The sequence below is a fragment of the Bos grunniens genome, chromosome 21, assembly GCF_055505025.1.
Source record: "Bos grunniens cultivar Pamir isolate PY7600 chromosome 21, Bosgru_T2T1.0, whole genome shotgun sequence".
In the NCBI taxonomy this organism is placed as follows: Eukaryota; Metazoa; Chordata; class Mammalia; order Artiodactyla; family Bovidae; genus Bos; species Bos grunniens.
In genome coordinates, this window is record NC_141185.1 from 5,203,924 (window position 1) to 5,219,176 (window position 15,253).

The window sequence follows — 15,253 nt, forward strand, 5'->3', positions numbered from 1 at the left end:
TCTGTCCTCTTCACCCACAGGCTGCGCAGCGCCTGGGTGCCCTCGTGCCTCGGGCAGTCCCGCAACCTGCAGGGTCGACGGGCCAGGTCCTCGCCCTCGCTCTGGGACAGGTAATACACCTGTTGTCTCCCCACTTCCTCAGCCTCTGTCCCCAGACATCCATCCGGCATCGGCATCAGCTCCCCCCTACACCAAGAAGAGGCCCAGCGCCCTCAGCCCTGCTTCCCAGCCATCCTGTCTCGGAGGCCAGGCCCCGGTGCCCCCCAAGCCCAGCCCAGGGCTCGGTCTGTGGGCTCGGGCCTCTGCTGAGGCCAGAGGGGCCCCTGGTGGGAGGCTGGCAGGGTCCCTCCAGGCCCCACTCTGTGCCAAGCAGCTCATCTTTCTCTCCTGTGAGCTGAGAAAGCCTTCCAGGGACTTCTCACAGGCAAGAAGGGCACCATGAAACACCCACACACACCAGATCGCAGTTCCAGTAGGGCTTCCCGAGCCCCCCACCACTTGGGAGGGTGCCCCTGATTTGAGGGTGGCCACAAGGGGTTTCCACGCCCACCCTGTGCACCTGTTACCAGGCTGTTTCTAGACTCCAGGGCTCCCTGAGCCACCTCCACACCCGGGGGAGGCAGAGGCCACAGTGCCTGCCCCTGGCATCATCTCCTGGTGGTTCTGATCACAGGGGTGCAGGGACCACAGGGACAGCCCTGCTCCCCGAGAGTGGGCGCTCCCGGGTGCGAGTGCACACGTCCCCATTTTACAGACGCAGAGACTGAGACTGAGGTCAGGCAGGTCTCGGGTAAATGCCCCAGGATGGTGGTACCACCCAGGTGACCAAAGACCCCGGGAGTGCCCAGCCCAGGGCCCTCCCTGGACCAGGAAGGGCGGGGACGTGTCCAAAGCTCTTGAGTAGTGGATTGGCAGGACTTTGGTGACGGGCTGTGGAGGGTGACCACAAGCAAGAGGGATCACCACGGCCTCTCGGGGTCTGACTGGAGACTGATGGGCAGCACAGGAGGCAGAGAGGGGTCAGCATCGGGCGTGCTGGGTGAGGGGTGCATGTGGGCCTCTGGGAAGAGTGGCTGGTGGGCGGCTGGATTTGGGGTGAGCGTGGAACCCTAGAGAGAGGTGGGGCCTCCAGATGGAGGCCTGGGAGGGGTTCGTGTGGGGCTGGACACAGAGGACGTGTGGCCCGAGGTGTGCAGAGAGGGGTGAGGGATAAACCAGGGCCCTGGGGTCAGCCTGAGCAGTGGAGCTGGAGAAAGGTGGCGGGCAGTGAGGCGGGCGCAGCTGAGGGGCCAGGGAGGCGCGTTCAGGCCCGGGGCCCGGGCACCTGCACCAGGAGAGGGTAGGGGCCAGGGGCTGGGGGCGCTGCCCACCCAGGGCTGGATGGGCTCAGGTGTGGGTGGGTGTGAGGGGCTCAGGGAGGGTGGGAGCAGCGTTTGAGGGCTGGTGGGGACACAGCCGCCCGGCACATCTGCAAGAGCATCTGGCGGCCGTAGGTGAATGGAGGTGGAGGTGGGCCGCTCGATGGAGCCGGCTGCCTTGTGAACAGAGGGTCACACTGCCCCGGGGCAGGTCCTGGCTCTGCTTGGAGCCACCCCACCACCCCATCAGGGCTTCTTCCTCCACTCGCCTTCTCGGGGAGCCTGTTCCCTTGCTCACTGTCTCCCCTCGAGATGATACGCTCTGAGGGCCAAGGGCCATGTTTGCCATTGCTGTGAGGTGCAGGGTAAACGGGGGGCACAGGGCAAGCGAGGAGGGAAGGGGGCAGGGTGGACGTGCCATAGTGGGGATAAGGCGGGGTAACAGGAATGAACAGTCCTGGGATGGCAGGGCCCCAGCTGTGGCTGCGGGTGGGTGGCCAGGGTCGGGGAGGGAAGGGTGCTGGCTCTGAGAGGTGGAAGGTGGGTGCTTGCACCTCTTTCCGGGGGGTGTGGACCCCCTGTGACCGAGGGCTGTGGGTGCACCTACAACCCTGCAGGCTGGCTGATTGCAGGGGCTGCTGCCCTGACCCCATGCGCTGCAGGAACCCTTGGGGTGGACGTAGGAGAGCCCTCAGGAGGTCTGGCAGCCCATTGGAGAGACAGGCTTGGGCCAAGGGGGAGCCTGGGATCAATAGCTGCAGGAAGTTCGCAGTGAAATCAGTCAGGTGTGCTGCCTGGAGGAGGCGGCGGGGCCTGTATGGGCAGCCCTGGGCACTCTGCCACTGGGCTCCCTGCTTGCTTGTCACTTGGCATCTTCCTTGGGGATCAACTCTTGGGAGGACCCACCCCGCCCTTCTCTGAGGTTCTCAAAACATAGGCAACTCTTTATTTTTACTTATTTTGAAAAAATGTAGACCTGGGCAGGGGTCCAGGAATGCTTAAGGGAGGTTTGCTGGGTGTGTGCCTGTGGTCACACGTGTGGTTTGTGTGATCAGGCTGGAAGCTGATGATCACTCTTCCCCGGGCGCTGGAGAAAGCCTCCTGCCTGCCCGCAGGAAAACCCACCAGAAGTTACCATCCAAGGGGCCTTGGCTCCAGATGGTCCACTGAGGGGGGCTGTGCTTCTTCAAGCAAACGATGGGCATTTGGGCCCCTACACCTGGGCACCCCTCTGGAACCAGGGCTTTGTGTGTCAGGGCAAGAGGGGGACAGTCACGAGTGCATTGCGGGGGGTGGGACTGGCAGCCAGGGCTGTGTGACAGCAGGGCCCCTGCCTACCCCGTGACGCCATGGAGCTCTGGGCTTTGTTGTGACTGTAGCACAGGGGCTGACGGGGCACAGTTCAGGGGGTGACTGAGCAAAGCGCACACCCAGGGCACCGAACGGCAGCTTGAATCTTAGCCTCACTCGTGGCTAACAGCCAGCAGAACTCCCCTGGTGCCCCCACCCACCGTGCAGCTGTCCCTTCCCTACAGAAACGAGCCCTCCCAACTGCTGAAGGTGAGTCCGCCCCCCGCGGCCCCCCTCTGCGCGCTCAGCCAGCCCAGGGAAAGGTGCTTCAGAGGGTCAGCACATGATCAGCCGTGGTTAGGTGCTTTCTAGGAGCCGGGTGGCAGCCGACAGGAGGGTGTGGCCAGTAACACCTGCCCCTCCCGCCTCATGCCCCAGGATAGCTCATGTGAATGGGTGGCATGTGGCTCAGAGGGGAGCCGCCCCCTGTTTTTCCCTGAGCAAGGGGACTCAGTGGCCGGGGTCCCAGAGGAGCCCTCAGTCTGTGGGGGAAAGTAGAGCCTGTGAGCCAGGCTTGCCTCTGGAAGGCTTCCTGGAGGAAGGGAGACATGAGCAGGCCCGGGATTTTCTGAGTTTCTGGTGCTCCGTGCAGCTAGCTGGCCACTGTGGTGGACGCTGCCAGGGCACGGGGCCTCACACGGGACCCCTCCTCTCCCGGGCCCAGAGGGCACACAGCCTGGTTGAGGAAGAGAGGCCTGCTCTAGGATGTAGCACTACTGACTCTGGGCCTCACCGGTACGGGCCCCTGCTGTAGAGAAGCAAGACGGGGGCCCTGTAAGCCGTGCCGGCTGGAGTTCGGCTCCCAGACGGAGGTGGGGTGCTGCTGCTGGGCGATCTTTAAACCAGGTCCTTTCAGCCGCCCCCAAACACTCGCCCCAGTGCCAGACTGGCTCAGTGTCAGGGACCGTGACCCCCCCAGGGAGGGGCTGGGGAGGTGTGCGCGCTTGTGTGTGTGTGTGTGTGTGTGTGTGTGCGCGCGCCTGTGGGGTGTGGTGTGTGTGTACGCGCTCGCGTATGGTGTGTGTGTGTGCCTGTGGGGTGTGGTGTGTGTGTGCCCGCGCGCGTGCAGTGTGTGTGCGGTGCGTGTGCGCATGCACTGGTGCGGCCGGGCGCGCCCGGGGCGCACCCACACGCGCCTCGAGCTCAGTGCCCGCGGCCTGGCCCGCCGCCGCCGCCGCCTGTCGTTGCAGCTCGCTGCAGGAGCAGAAGGGCGAGCTGCGCAAGCGGCTGTCCTACACCACGCACCGGCTGGAGAAACTGGAGAACGAGTTCGACTCCACCCGCCACTTCTTGGAGATCGAACTGCGCCGTGCGCAGGAGGAGCTGGAGAAAGTCACTGAGAAACTGCGCAGGTGAGGGGGCGGGGCCTCGACGGGGCGTGGTCTCGACTGGGCAGGGCCATGGAGGGGCGTGGTCTCGACTGGGCGGAGCCCTGGGGGGACGTGGCCTCGACGGGGAGGAGCTCTGGGGCGGGGGCCGAGAAGGCGGGGTAACCCCATTTGCACGTAAGGTCTGCGAGGCCAAGTGGCTCTTCCAGAGTCGCACCTTGTACCACGAGCTCCCAAACCAGGATCTGAACGTGGGTCTGGCCGCTGCGAGGTACAGGCTCTTCCCTGATACCTCTTGGTCCCCTGCTCATTCTTTCTGTCCTCTTTACGTGGTGGGGCGGCATGGTGACACAGGAGCAGCCATCTCCAGACCCAGACTGGCCCACCAGGGCCCCAGCCACTGTCGCCTGGGTCTCTGATAGGAAAACAGTGTCTAGCCCCGGACATGAACCAGCATTTATTTAGAGACCGTTTCCTTCAGCGGCCTGGCGTGTGAGACCCTGAGGGATGACTCCCTTAAAACTTCTGAAAACACCGTTCTGCACAGGTGCTAATGGTAAAGAACCCACCTGCCAATGCAGGAGACGTAAGAGACGCGGGTATGATCCCTGGGTCGGGAAGATCCCTGGAGAAGGGAATGGCAACCCACTGCAGTATTCTTGCCTGGAGAACCTCATGGACAGAGGAGCCTGGTGGGCTGCAGTCCAAATGGCCACACGCAGTCAGACACAACTGAAGTGACTTAGCACACAGCACACACATTTAATATGGGTATTTTTCTTAAAAAATATTATGCACTTTACAGCCTTCCTTTAGAAAAAATGTTTTTTAAAAAAAAAAACACTCAAATTTTGCCATTGGCTTCAGTTCAGTCACTCAGTTGTGTCTGACTGTGACCCCATGGACTGCAACATGCCAGGCCTCCCTGTCCACCACCAACTCCTGGAGTTTACTCAAACTCATGTCCATTGAGTCAGTGATGCCATCCAACCATCTTGTCCTTTGTCATCCCCTTCTTCTCCCGCCTTCAATCTTTCCCAGCATCAGGGTCTTTTCCGGTGAGTCAGTTCTTCACATCAGGCGGCCAAAGTATTGGAGTTTCAGCTTGCTGTTGGCTTGGTTTGTTTTAAATATTTATTGAGGATTGTGTGCTCAGTCATGTCCAACTCTTTGTGACTCTATAGACTGTAGCCCGCCAGGCTCCTCTGTCCATGGGATTTTCCAGGCAAGAATACTGGAGTGGGTTGCCATTTCCTTCTCCAGGTGGTCTTCCCGACCCAGGGACCTAACCCATGATTCTATAGAACACTGAATTTGCAGGGGGGCTCTTTGTCCCTAACTACTTAAGCACCTCTAGCCTCAGTTTCTCTGTTGGCAAGACACGGGCACTAACACTACACACAGGCTGTCGAGAGGGTGGGCACTGCCCCTTCCACCATCACACCTCAGGGCGGCCATCAATTCCCACCCCACACTTGCCTCCCCACCTCAGCCTCTTCTAGGGAAACCGTATCCTACTCACCCTGTGTCTTCAGCAATCACTCCAGGGCTCATTGCATAGTCTTAAGCCTATTCCCTGCTAACCTGCTGTTGAACTGGGAACCCCTTAGGCAGAGTTGTTAGGACTGTGTGTAAAATGTGAATTAACTAGCTCTGAGCGAGTTCCCGAGAATCTCTTCTGAATAAGAAACTTTCCCTTCTCATCAGTAAGGGTCCTGGGCCCTGGCAACCTGTTAGTTTAAATGAGATATTTTCTAGCACAGGAACAATTAGACCAGAGAGGGGGCCTAGGTTCAGCCATCAGCGGGCCGTAACGCTGCAGGGGCCACGGGAGGGTCAGGCCTGGCACGGCAGTGACCTCACGGCCTCCACTCCAGGATTCAGAGCAACTACATGGCGCTGCAGAGGATCAACCAGGAGCTGGAAGACAAGCTATTCCGCATGGTGAGGCCACAACCCCCTGCCCCACCCCAGCACGCCCAGCCCGGGGCCCCCAGCTCTGGAACCCTGGTGAGGACTGAGGGCCAGGCCGCCATGCGCTTGCCCGTGGAGCTGGGCCAAAGGCCTCATTTCCACCCTGCCCTCTCCCCGAGGGGCTGGGCCGGTCCCCTCCATTTCCACCCCGAATGGGAGGGTGCTGTCAAGCCCTTAGCTATCACTGTCCCCACAGTACTGATGAGAAACGGAGGCTCAGGGAGTTAGTGACTTGCCCAGGGCTGTTCGGCTCCTCACTGGCAGAGCGGGATTGGAACCTGGGTCGCTCTGTGCTCTGACCCTTGCATTCCTTGGACTCCAAACTCCTCCTCGCTTTCTGGGGAAGCCAGGAGGAACAACGGGGCTTGAGTCCCAGGCCTTTGCTGACCGCTGACCACCCCCCTGCCTGTCCCCCAACCCCAGGGCCAGCACTATGAGGAAGAAAAACGAGCTCTCAGCCATGAGATTGTCGCCCTCAACAGCCACCTGCTGGAGGCCAAGGTGACCATTGACAAGCTCTCGGAGGACAATGTGAGTGTCTGGCCAATCTGAGCCCGCGCAGCAGCCCTGAGGGGCTGGCACAGGGCTGGGTGGAGAGACGGGGGGTGGGGGCAGGGCCTCAACAAGCAGGTGGGCGGTCAGGGAATGACAGGGGCTGCCTCTCACACCATGTCCGTGAGACCCTCCGCTGGAAGGAGACAGGACTCAAGGTGGGGAACACGAGGCCCCCTTGGCCCAGTCAAAGCAGGGTTTCCCGACCCCAAGGTTGGGGTGGGGCCACTCAGGACTCCTGCCTTTGGCCACCCCCACTGGGCATCAGAGCCCTGGGGCTGCCCGTGGGTCCTGATTCCCTGGGTCCCATGAGAAGGGCGGCGCCCCCCTCCACAGACCTCTGACTGCTGAGCACACACTCGCTGATTAGCACCTGCTCCTCGAGGCTCTGAGAACAGGGTGTGAAGAGCACAGGCAAGCCAGGGGCCTGTGCACGTGGAATTCACATCTGAGCGGGGAAGGCGGACAGAACCCAGGATAAATAGGTAAACTGTGTAGCGAGTTAGAAGTGCTAAATGCTGCAGAAAAAATAAGGCAGCAAGGGGGCTGGGAGACGCCAGTTGCAGGGTCTGGGAACCTCAGTCCGGTGCTTCTAGAAGGGGCTGCAGGAGCCGAGACCTGAAGACGAGCAGGGAGCTGATGGCAGGGGAGGGCTCCCATTCCAGGCAGAAAGCCACAGCAGCAGATGGGGGCTCTGAGTAACTCGAAGACCAGCAAAGAGACCGGAGGGGGCTCTGGTGGGGAGGAGGGCCCGAGGGTCTGAGGTCAGGATAACAGGAGGTGGCGTTTAGGCACCAGTAGGAATCTGGGTTTTATTCTGCGTGAAATGGGAGCCACTGAAGGTTCCTGAACAGGGGGAAGCCTGGCTGGACTTCCTCTTACAGGCTCCGCAGCTGCTCTGCTGAGGACAGACCGTGGGGGATGAAGCTCTAAGTGGATGTGCGAGCAAGAAGCAGTCTGGGAGAAAGAGGACGAGTCTGCCGGGATGGCGGCCGGGGAGGCGGGGAGGCGGGGAGGGGGCTTCAGTTCCGGTTATGTTCTGCAGATGGAAGCAAACCGATTGGCCGAGTAGGGATGTGGGGTCTCAGAGGACGACATGGGTCCAGTCTGACTGCAGAAGTTGAAATCTGCAGGACGGGAGCCACCTGCTGTGCTCTGGGCTGGGGTCTGGGGTTGGGGGGTAGGGGGAGGATGTAGCAGGAGGGTGCGGCAGGCGCCCTGGCCAGCCAGGTGGAGGTGCCATCTGTAGGAGATGGCAGACGAGTGCATGCAAAGGAGAGGGGAGGCTCTGATGGGGCAGCACTCTGGCGTCTGTTCACGACTGAGTGGCAGGTCTAGGCTGGCCAGACAGTGCCCGCAGCCCTCTGGTGCCAGCGGTGGCTGGTCTGGGCCTCACATGGGGCTCAGTTCTCAGCTCTTGGCCAACCGTGCCCTTCCAGGGATGCATTGAAGGAGTGGGCGACCCGGGTTCCCTCCACCGTGCCGGCCAAGTGGGGGACACCAGAGTCTCTAGGACCAGGGTAGCGGGGACTGGCAGGGGTGCCCATGGCTTCAGCAGCGCCCCCGAGCTGCAGGACACCTGGTTCTGGTTGAACTGAGACTGTGGGTGGATCTCAGGGCCAGGGCAACCCCATTAGAGCCCTGGCTGCAGAGGGTCCCTGAGCGGGGGCGGGAACCAAGGTCCAGCCACAGGCACGTGCAACAGAGGTTTCCCAAAGGTAGAACCACCTGCCCTGGACTCCTCCTGTGTGCGTCTGTTTTCAGCTCAGGAGGCTGAGCCGGTCCCTGTCTGAACCTGGGGTCACACAGGCCCTCTGCCCCTACTCGCCCTGACCCTTGCCTGGCCCTGCAAGCCCCCTCCATTGCCAGGCCTCACCCTGAGACCTTGGTTGGGGGGGTGGCAGGTCCACTCGTAATCGCTGGCTACTGCCAGCACTGTCCACAGAGTTCCCTTAGGAGGGACTCAGAAGCTGAGGGCGGGGAGATGGCTTGGTGTCCATGCCTGGGGGCCTCTGGGACTTTAGGGGCCAATGGGGAGCCTTCCTCCTCCATGGCCCCTGCTTTGTGGGAGGTTCCCACTCGGGTCAGCGGCAGGACTGCCGGCCAGGGGGCCGTCCACACACCAGGCTCTAGGTCGGGGCCGGTAACCCATCCTACAGGTGAGAGGTGCAGAGAGGGTCGGCGTGCTGCCCACCGCACGGCCAGCTCTGCGGCCGGTTACCACGTCAGCAGCGGGGACCTTGGCATGGGCCGAGCCTGCACCCAGTCAAATGGCTTGTCTCCTAGGAGCTCTACAGGAAGGACTGCAGTCTCGCGGCGCAGCTGCTGCAGTGCAGCCAGACCTACGGCAGGGGCCGCAAGATGGCTGAGGTAATGTGAGCCCCACCCCGGCCAGGCCCGCCGCCCGCAGCCACCGCGCTCCTTCCGAGCAGCTCCAAGACCCCATGCCCCCGGCCCTCTCGATCTTGCCCGAGCCCCTCTGCATATGTGGTGGAGGGCCCGCCCTGCACGTACCTCCCCACCAGCCTGGATGGTCTGCCCACTCAGCCCCAGTTTCCTCCAGGGGGCTGCTCCCGGCAGGGTGACCGTGTGTGAGCCTCTCAGAAGCCCAGTGGTTTGGTCTGGGCACAGCTTCTGCAGAGATAAGAAAGCTGGCTTCACCCGGGAGCCACTCGGCCAGGGCCACAGGGCAAGCGCCACTTGGACCCAGGGCCCCCGTCCCAGCCAGGCTGTCCCTCCCTGTCTGGGCACGCCCCTCACCCAGGCCTTGTCCAGGTGCCCTCTCCCGGAGCCTGGGCCAACCCCCAAGACCCTCACAAAACAGATCAAACGGTAGCAGGCCGTCCCCCACCAGGCATCAAGCACTCACGTGGAAACCCCTTGCATGCCTGGGCCCTCAGTCTCTGTTGCATCTGAGTCTGTCTGGTTTGAGCCAGGCCACAGGACTGGGTGTCCCCTGGAAACCGTGGGGCTGGGTCAGCGAGTCAGCCCCTCAGGAGGAGGCCCGAGTCAGAGCTGGGGGTCCAGCCTCAGGGCTCTGCGGGGGCCCCATCAGAGTGACCCGGGGGGGGACCGGGGCCATCCTGCGGCTTGCAGGATACAGCTCTGGCTGGTGGGATCAGACAGGCCCCGGGCAGGTCCCTTGTCTGTCAGCCTTGGCTGCCGGTTCTGGGCTGACCGTGACCCCCTCCCTCCTGCTCCTTGCATCGCCCCCCGCCACCAGCTGCCCGCGGAGTTCCAGGAACGCATGAACCTGCACGCAGAGAAGCCAGGCTGCAGCCTGCCCGCCCCGCTCTGCCGCCCGGCCTACGCCGACAGCGTGCCCCCCTGCGTGCTTGCCAAGGTGCTGGAGAAGCCGGACCCCGGCAGCCTGTCCTCCCACCTGTCGGAAGCCTCGGCCCAAGACCTGGGCTTCCCTGAGGGGCTGGAGAAGCCAGGGTCCCGACCCCCCTACAAGGGGGACATCTACTGCAGCGACACGGCCCTCTACTGCCCTGAGGAGCGGCACCGAGACCGGCGGCCCAGCGTGGAGGGGCCCGGGTCCGACGTGGGCTTCCTGCAGGCCCAGAATTCCACTGACAGCACGGCCGAGGAGGAGGAGGAGGAGGAGGAAGATACCGAGGCCGGCGCGGCGGCCTACCCCGCCAGCTACCGCCACGAGGCCTTCGGCGGCTACGCGGCCTCGCTCCCCACGTCCAGCTCCTACTCCAGCTTCAGCGCCGCGTCCGAGGAGAAGGAGCACGCCCAGGCCAGCACGCTGACCGCCTCGCAGCAGGCCATCTACCTGAATAGCCGCGATGAGCTCTTCGGCCGCAAGCCGCCCGCAGCCTACGGGAGCAGCCCGCGCTATGCGGCTGCCGCAGCTGCGGTGGCTGCCCCGCTGGAGGCCGCAGTGGCTCCGGGGTTCCCCAGGACTGTGTCGCCGTTCCCCGCCGAGCCCTTCCGCTTCCCGCTCTCCCCGGGCCCCCAGCCTGCCCTGATGCCCCCCAACCTGTGGAACCTGCGGGCCAAGCCTGGGTCCGCCCGGCTGGTCGCAGGGGCCGGGCGCGGCCAGTGGCGGCCACTGAGCGTGGACGACATCGGCGCCTATCCCTTTCCGGCCGCGGCCGCGGCCCCTGCCCCTAGCCTTGCCTCGCCTGGCGGCTTCAATGACCGCTACTATGGGGCCCGAGGCAGCCCCGGTGAGAATGCTGAGGGCCGCGCTAGCCCCCTCTATGCCAGCTACAAGGCCGATAGCTTCTCGGAGGGTGATGACCTCTCCCAGGGCCACCTGGTCGAGCCCCGCTACCTCCGGGCAGCTGGTGACCTGAGCCTTAGCCCTGGCCGCTCGGCTGACCCCCTGCCCAGCTACGCGGCCAGTGAGGGGGACCGCGAGCGGCTCGGGGTGCAGCTCCTTGGGGCAAGTGGCAGCCCTGAGCCTGAGCTCAGCCTCCGCAGCTCCAGGGACTCCCTGGAGCCCAGCTCCATGGAGGCCTCCCCGGAGATGCACCCCGGTGCCCGCCTCAGCCCCCAGCCTGCCTTCCCTCGGGCGGGCAGCTCGGGGCTCAGCCGCAAGGACAGCCTCACGAAAGCCCAGCTCTACGGAACCCTGCTCAACTGAGCACCCCACGTGTGGGCCCCGCCATGGCCAGTCCCACACACCGGGTTCCCAGGGGTGCTGCCTCGACTCCCCGACAACCCCACCCTCTCGGCCCTGCACACCAGGACCCCTCTCCACCTAACCCAGTCAAGCCCGAGAGGGGGACCCCAACCCAAGCGTCTTGTCCACCCCACACCACCACTGTGCAACGTTTCCTGACTCAGCAGCAGCCTTCCCCGACTGAGATGAGTATCCTTCCCCCTTGCCACCCCCTCCACCCCCAGCTTTACCAAGTGCGACTATTCTTATAGAGCAGTGTCTTAACACACTCGGCCTCCAGCTCCCTGGATGGCAGCCCCGGGCGTTTTCAGCGCAAACGCTCCTGGATGTTTTTGGGCGAGGGCAGGTGGGGCCTGCCCCTGGGAAGGGAAGGGAAGGGTGGAGACATCCCCAGTGATAAGGGGATCAGAAGCTGTGTCCACAGAGAGGGGGACTGGAACGGGTGATGGGATGTGAAACGCTTCTAGCTGTTCTTTCCGTGTGGCCGACGACCCCTCCCCCAGCTCTACTGTGGTCCGTAGTCCCGTGTGTCCCGAGTGGGGCCGGTGCTCGTCCCCCCCCAGCGTCCCGCTCCCCGGCACCACCTCGCGCTACCTCACACGTAATGAGGCCCTCTGACCCCGGTTTCCGTGACTTGCTTCTGTGTTGTCGTCTGTGATGCATGCCCTGTCTCGGTACTGTATTTTGCGATCATTAAATAAAGACATGGGTGGGAAAGAACTTGGCGTTTGGGTGGTTTCTTCTCCCCACTGCCTTTTGCTCTCGGGGCATGTGGCCCTGGATGTCTCCCCTCCCCGTCCTCCCCTCTATGCACAGCCTCCTGAAACACCCCTTCTTCCCCGCCCTGGCGTCTTTTGTCGTTCAGCTTAGAATTCTTCCACTGTCTCAACCTCTGCTGAATGGTGTCATTGCCCTGATATGTTCCTTAGAGACTTTGCTTCTGCCTCAAGATTCCTTAGGATTTCCTTTAGTTTGGCTCTGCTGGTGACAAACACTTCTGGCTTTTTTTTTTTTTCCCACCCTCTGAAGATGTCTCTACTTTGCCCCATTTCTGAAGGTTTGTCTTACCTGGGAGAATGTCAGCAGGGGTCTCTTGCCCTTGGCTCAGGGGCAAGAGATGTCCCCCGGCTTCCTGCTGGGGTGGGATGTGCTGTCCACCCCTCTGGGAGCTGTTCCTTTGGTGCTATCTTTTTTCTCTTCAGCTGCATGAGCTCTTCCCTCTGACTTTGGTTTCCTGCAGTTTTCCTGAGGTGTGTCTGGCTGTGGATTTACCACAGGAAGTCTTGTATCTGTGGACTGGTGTCTTTCATCAGTTCTGGGAAATCCTCAGCTACTTTTTAAAGTAACTCTCTGCCCTTCCCTCCTCCTGGGACTGCCATCAGCACCTCCTACTGAGGTCTGCTTCCATGTCCCTCCCTCGTTATGACCCACATCTTGGGGTCAGCATGCCTGGTCTGCATGCCTTCTAGGTCACCAATCCCCTTCTGCTGCATCCATTCAGCTGCCAATCAGAGCCACAGATTTCGGTTTTAGTTATTAATGGTTTCCATTTCTAGAAGTTCTTTCTATCTGGTTATTTTCAAAACACACCATGCCACTTTCTAACAGTTTCCTATTCCCTAGAGATATTTCCACGCTTGTCTTTTGTTTCCTTAAACGGAGCAGGCACAGCTGGTTCACAGCTGGGTCTGACATGTCCGTCAAGTGGGGTCTACAGAGACCTGTTTCTCTTGGCTCCTGCTCACACTGCCTGGTTTCTCTGTGTGCCCGGTTATCCTTGAGCATACTCACTGATGCCCTTGGGAAAGTACCTGTAAAATTTCCACAAGGCCTAGGATGGAGGCCGCTCCTCCAGGGCCTTTATGTCTACTTCTTCCAGGGGCTGGGCACTTGCCACTGGGAGGGGACCACCTGGACCCAGGTGATGCCTGAAGTTGCCCGGCCCACCCAGCTTTGTGTAACTCCAGGGTGCCTGCCCTTGACCCTGAGGAGCACCCCAGGAAGCAGACTGCTGCAGGGAGGGGGCCTGTCAGGAGGCTCGGGAGTCAGCTCCCCCGTCTGGGGCCCAGTTTCCCTGTGGGCAGGTGGGAAAGTAACCCTCACCGACCTGCGGAGGGAGGGAGGGTGGCGACAGGAGGGTGGTGGGGAAAACAGACAACCTCTGTTGCCCAGCAGGCTCTAGCTCAGAGATGCTCCCAGAGGGACCCTGAGGCTCATCAGTCCCACCCAGGCTGTGCTACTGGACAGCGGGGCTGGGAACCCCAAGGGCTTTGCAGCCTGGGCCCCAACATTGTCACCTCAGAGCCTGAGCACCCGTCCCCCAAATGGCCAACAGGCCTCACAGAGCTGTCCTGCCATGGCCTCCAAAGCCAGCCACAGCTGGGCGGGTGGAGGGCCTTCCTTCCTCCACCAGACACCCCTCTTGTTCCACTCCAGTCCTACCTGACTCCCAACGGGACCCCAACGGGGCGCCCACCATCCACCGACCCTTCCATCCATGTTTCTTCTCAACCCACAGGGGACAGTGCAGGGCTGTGTGACCTTGGGCAAGTCCCAGGCCCTCGGGGCCCGTGTCCCCTCTGGAGCCTGCGGACACTGACTCGTGAGGTTCTCAGGGGCGCTTGGGACAGTGGCTGTCCCAGTGCATGAAGAGCCCCAGGCTGAGCTGGAGGCAGGTCCGGAGGGAGGAGACAAGCACAGACTTCCCAGGCCTGTCCCTCTGCCCTCCGAGCATCGGGGCTCACGGCTGCTTCATGGGGGCTGCAGGCGCCAGCCTCACTCAGGGTCACGGCCACACCCAGCAGCACACACAGCCATGCCTGCATCTCAAGATGGACTGCTCTCCTCCCACGCCGGCTTCAGAGCCCTGTTCAGATGTATGGGTAAGGCGAAGGTAAGCGCCCAGCCCCAGGAAGGTGGGTGGAGGGGAACAACCCACACTCCTTTTACATTCCAGCTCCGTACTTTCTAATTCTAGATCTCTTGTTTCAAAATTACAAATGGTGAACTCCCAGACACCTTGCAGAGGATCAGAATGAGTCTTGAATGCTCTTTGGAAGAAAGCATTTGGAGAAAGAAACAGATGAGGGTGCGAGAGCACCTGCCTTACTTCCCGGTGAAATAACCTAATGAGGGGGCGGGGCTCGCAGGCGGAGAGTGGAGAAGGCAAGCCCGCAGGGGAGGGGGCTAAGAAAGAGCCACAGTGGTTTCTGGTGACCCTGGATGTCCCTCTCCTGGGGGCGGGGGGGTCAGAGCTTCCACCAGGGTGTTCTCTTTGAGGACAGAAGTTTGGATGGTGTTTGCCCCAAGAGAATGTGAGACGGTAACAACCTACAAAGCCCTTTCCTCTGCGCTTCCTCCCTTGTTCACTCCAGCAGGCCCACTTTAGAGATGAGGAAACTGAGGTTCAGAGAAACAAAGTGCCCACAAAGGCCCCATGGAAGCAAAGGATGGGTCTGGGACCCACAGGTTGCAGCCAGCCGGGGTGTGGGCTCAGAATAAGGGAGAGGCCAGGCAGCTCGGTGGACACAAAGGTCAGCCCCTGGTAATCACCAGCGCCCATGCCAAAGCCCACTGAGTGCAGCCTGTGACTGACACGCGTTAAACACGAGTGGTCATACTAGCACGCCACAGTGGGGAAAGCACTCAGCAAACCACGCGGTGAAAGTCTCACTCGGAAGACGCTCCACATCAAGGAAGGCAGGAAAATGCCCGCTTTGGGCTGGGCTAGAAAGCAGACTCCAGGATCTGGGGCTGGATACATGGCGGCGGGCAGGAGAGGTGGGCGAGAGGCACCTGGAAAGGCCAGGACCGCCGCCCACAACCCCGGACAACTGCCGCCTCCCTAGCGGCCCGGGTCTGACTTCATTCACACGTTGTCAGTCCATCCGACAAACACTGGCCACGGGCCTATTCAGACCGGACCTGGGGGGGATACCCCATCGTGAAAGAACAGTGGGGGTCCCGTCACTCTCCCCTCCAGCTGCACAGTGGCAGCTGGGCCTGGTCAAGGACCCCTGGTCTGGGGTGGGTATGTGACGCAAACCAGCCAA

The 15,253-nt window shown here is 61.9% G+C and overlaps 1 protein-coding gene across 13 annotated transcripts in view; it reads left to right on the forward strand.

The window, feature by feature from the left end:
- BEGAIN (brain enriched guanylate kinase associated) overlaps positions 1-11,921 on the forward strand; it is a 46,090-nt gene extending 34,169 nt beyond the window's left edge. For 7 of the 13 annotated variants that reach the window (XM_086365114.1, XM_086365111.1, XM_086365117.1 and 4 more), the window contains exons 3-8: positions 21-110; positions 3,899-4,060; positions 5,914-5,980; positions 6,434-6,541; positions 8,849-8,932; positions 9,786-11,921. In XM_086365114.1, the coding sequence (XP_086221240.1) occupies positions 21-110; positions 3,899-4,060; positions 5,914-5,980; positions 6,434-6,541; positions 8,849-8,932; positions 9,786-11,162 (1,888 nt within the window). In that variant the 3' untranslated portion in view covers positions 11,163-11,921. Of the gene's footprint in view, positions 1-20; positions 4,061-5,913; positions 5,981-6,433; positions 6,542-8,848; positions 8,933-9,785 lie in introns of all 13 variants that reach the window. The other 6 variants (XM_086365121.1, XM_086365122.1, XM_086365120.1 and 3 more) reach the window with 2 other exon arrangements.
- Positions 11,922-15,253: the final 3,332 nt, after the last annotated feature.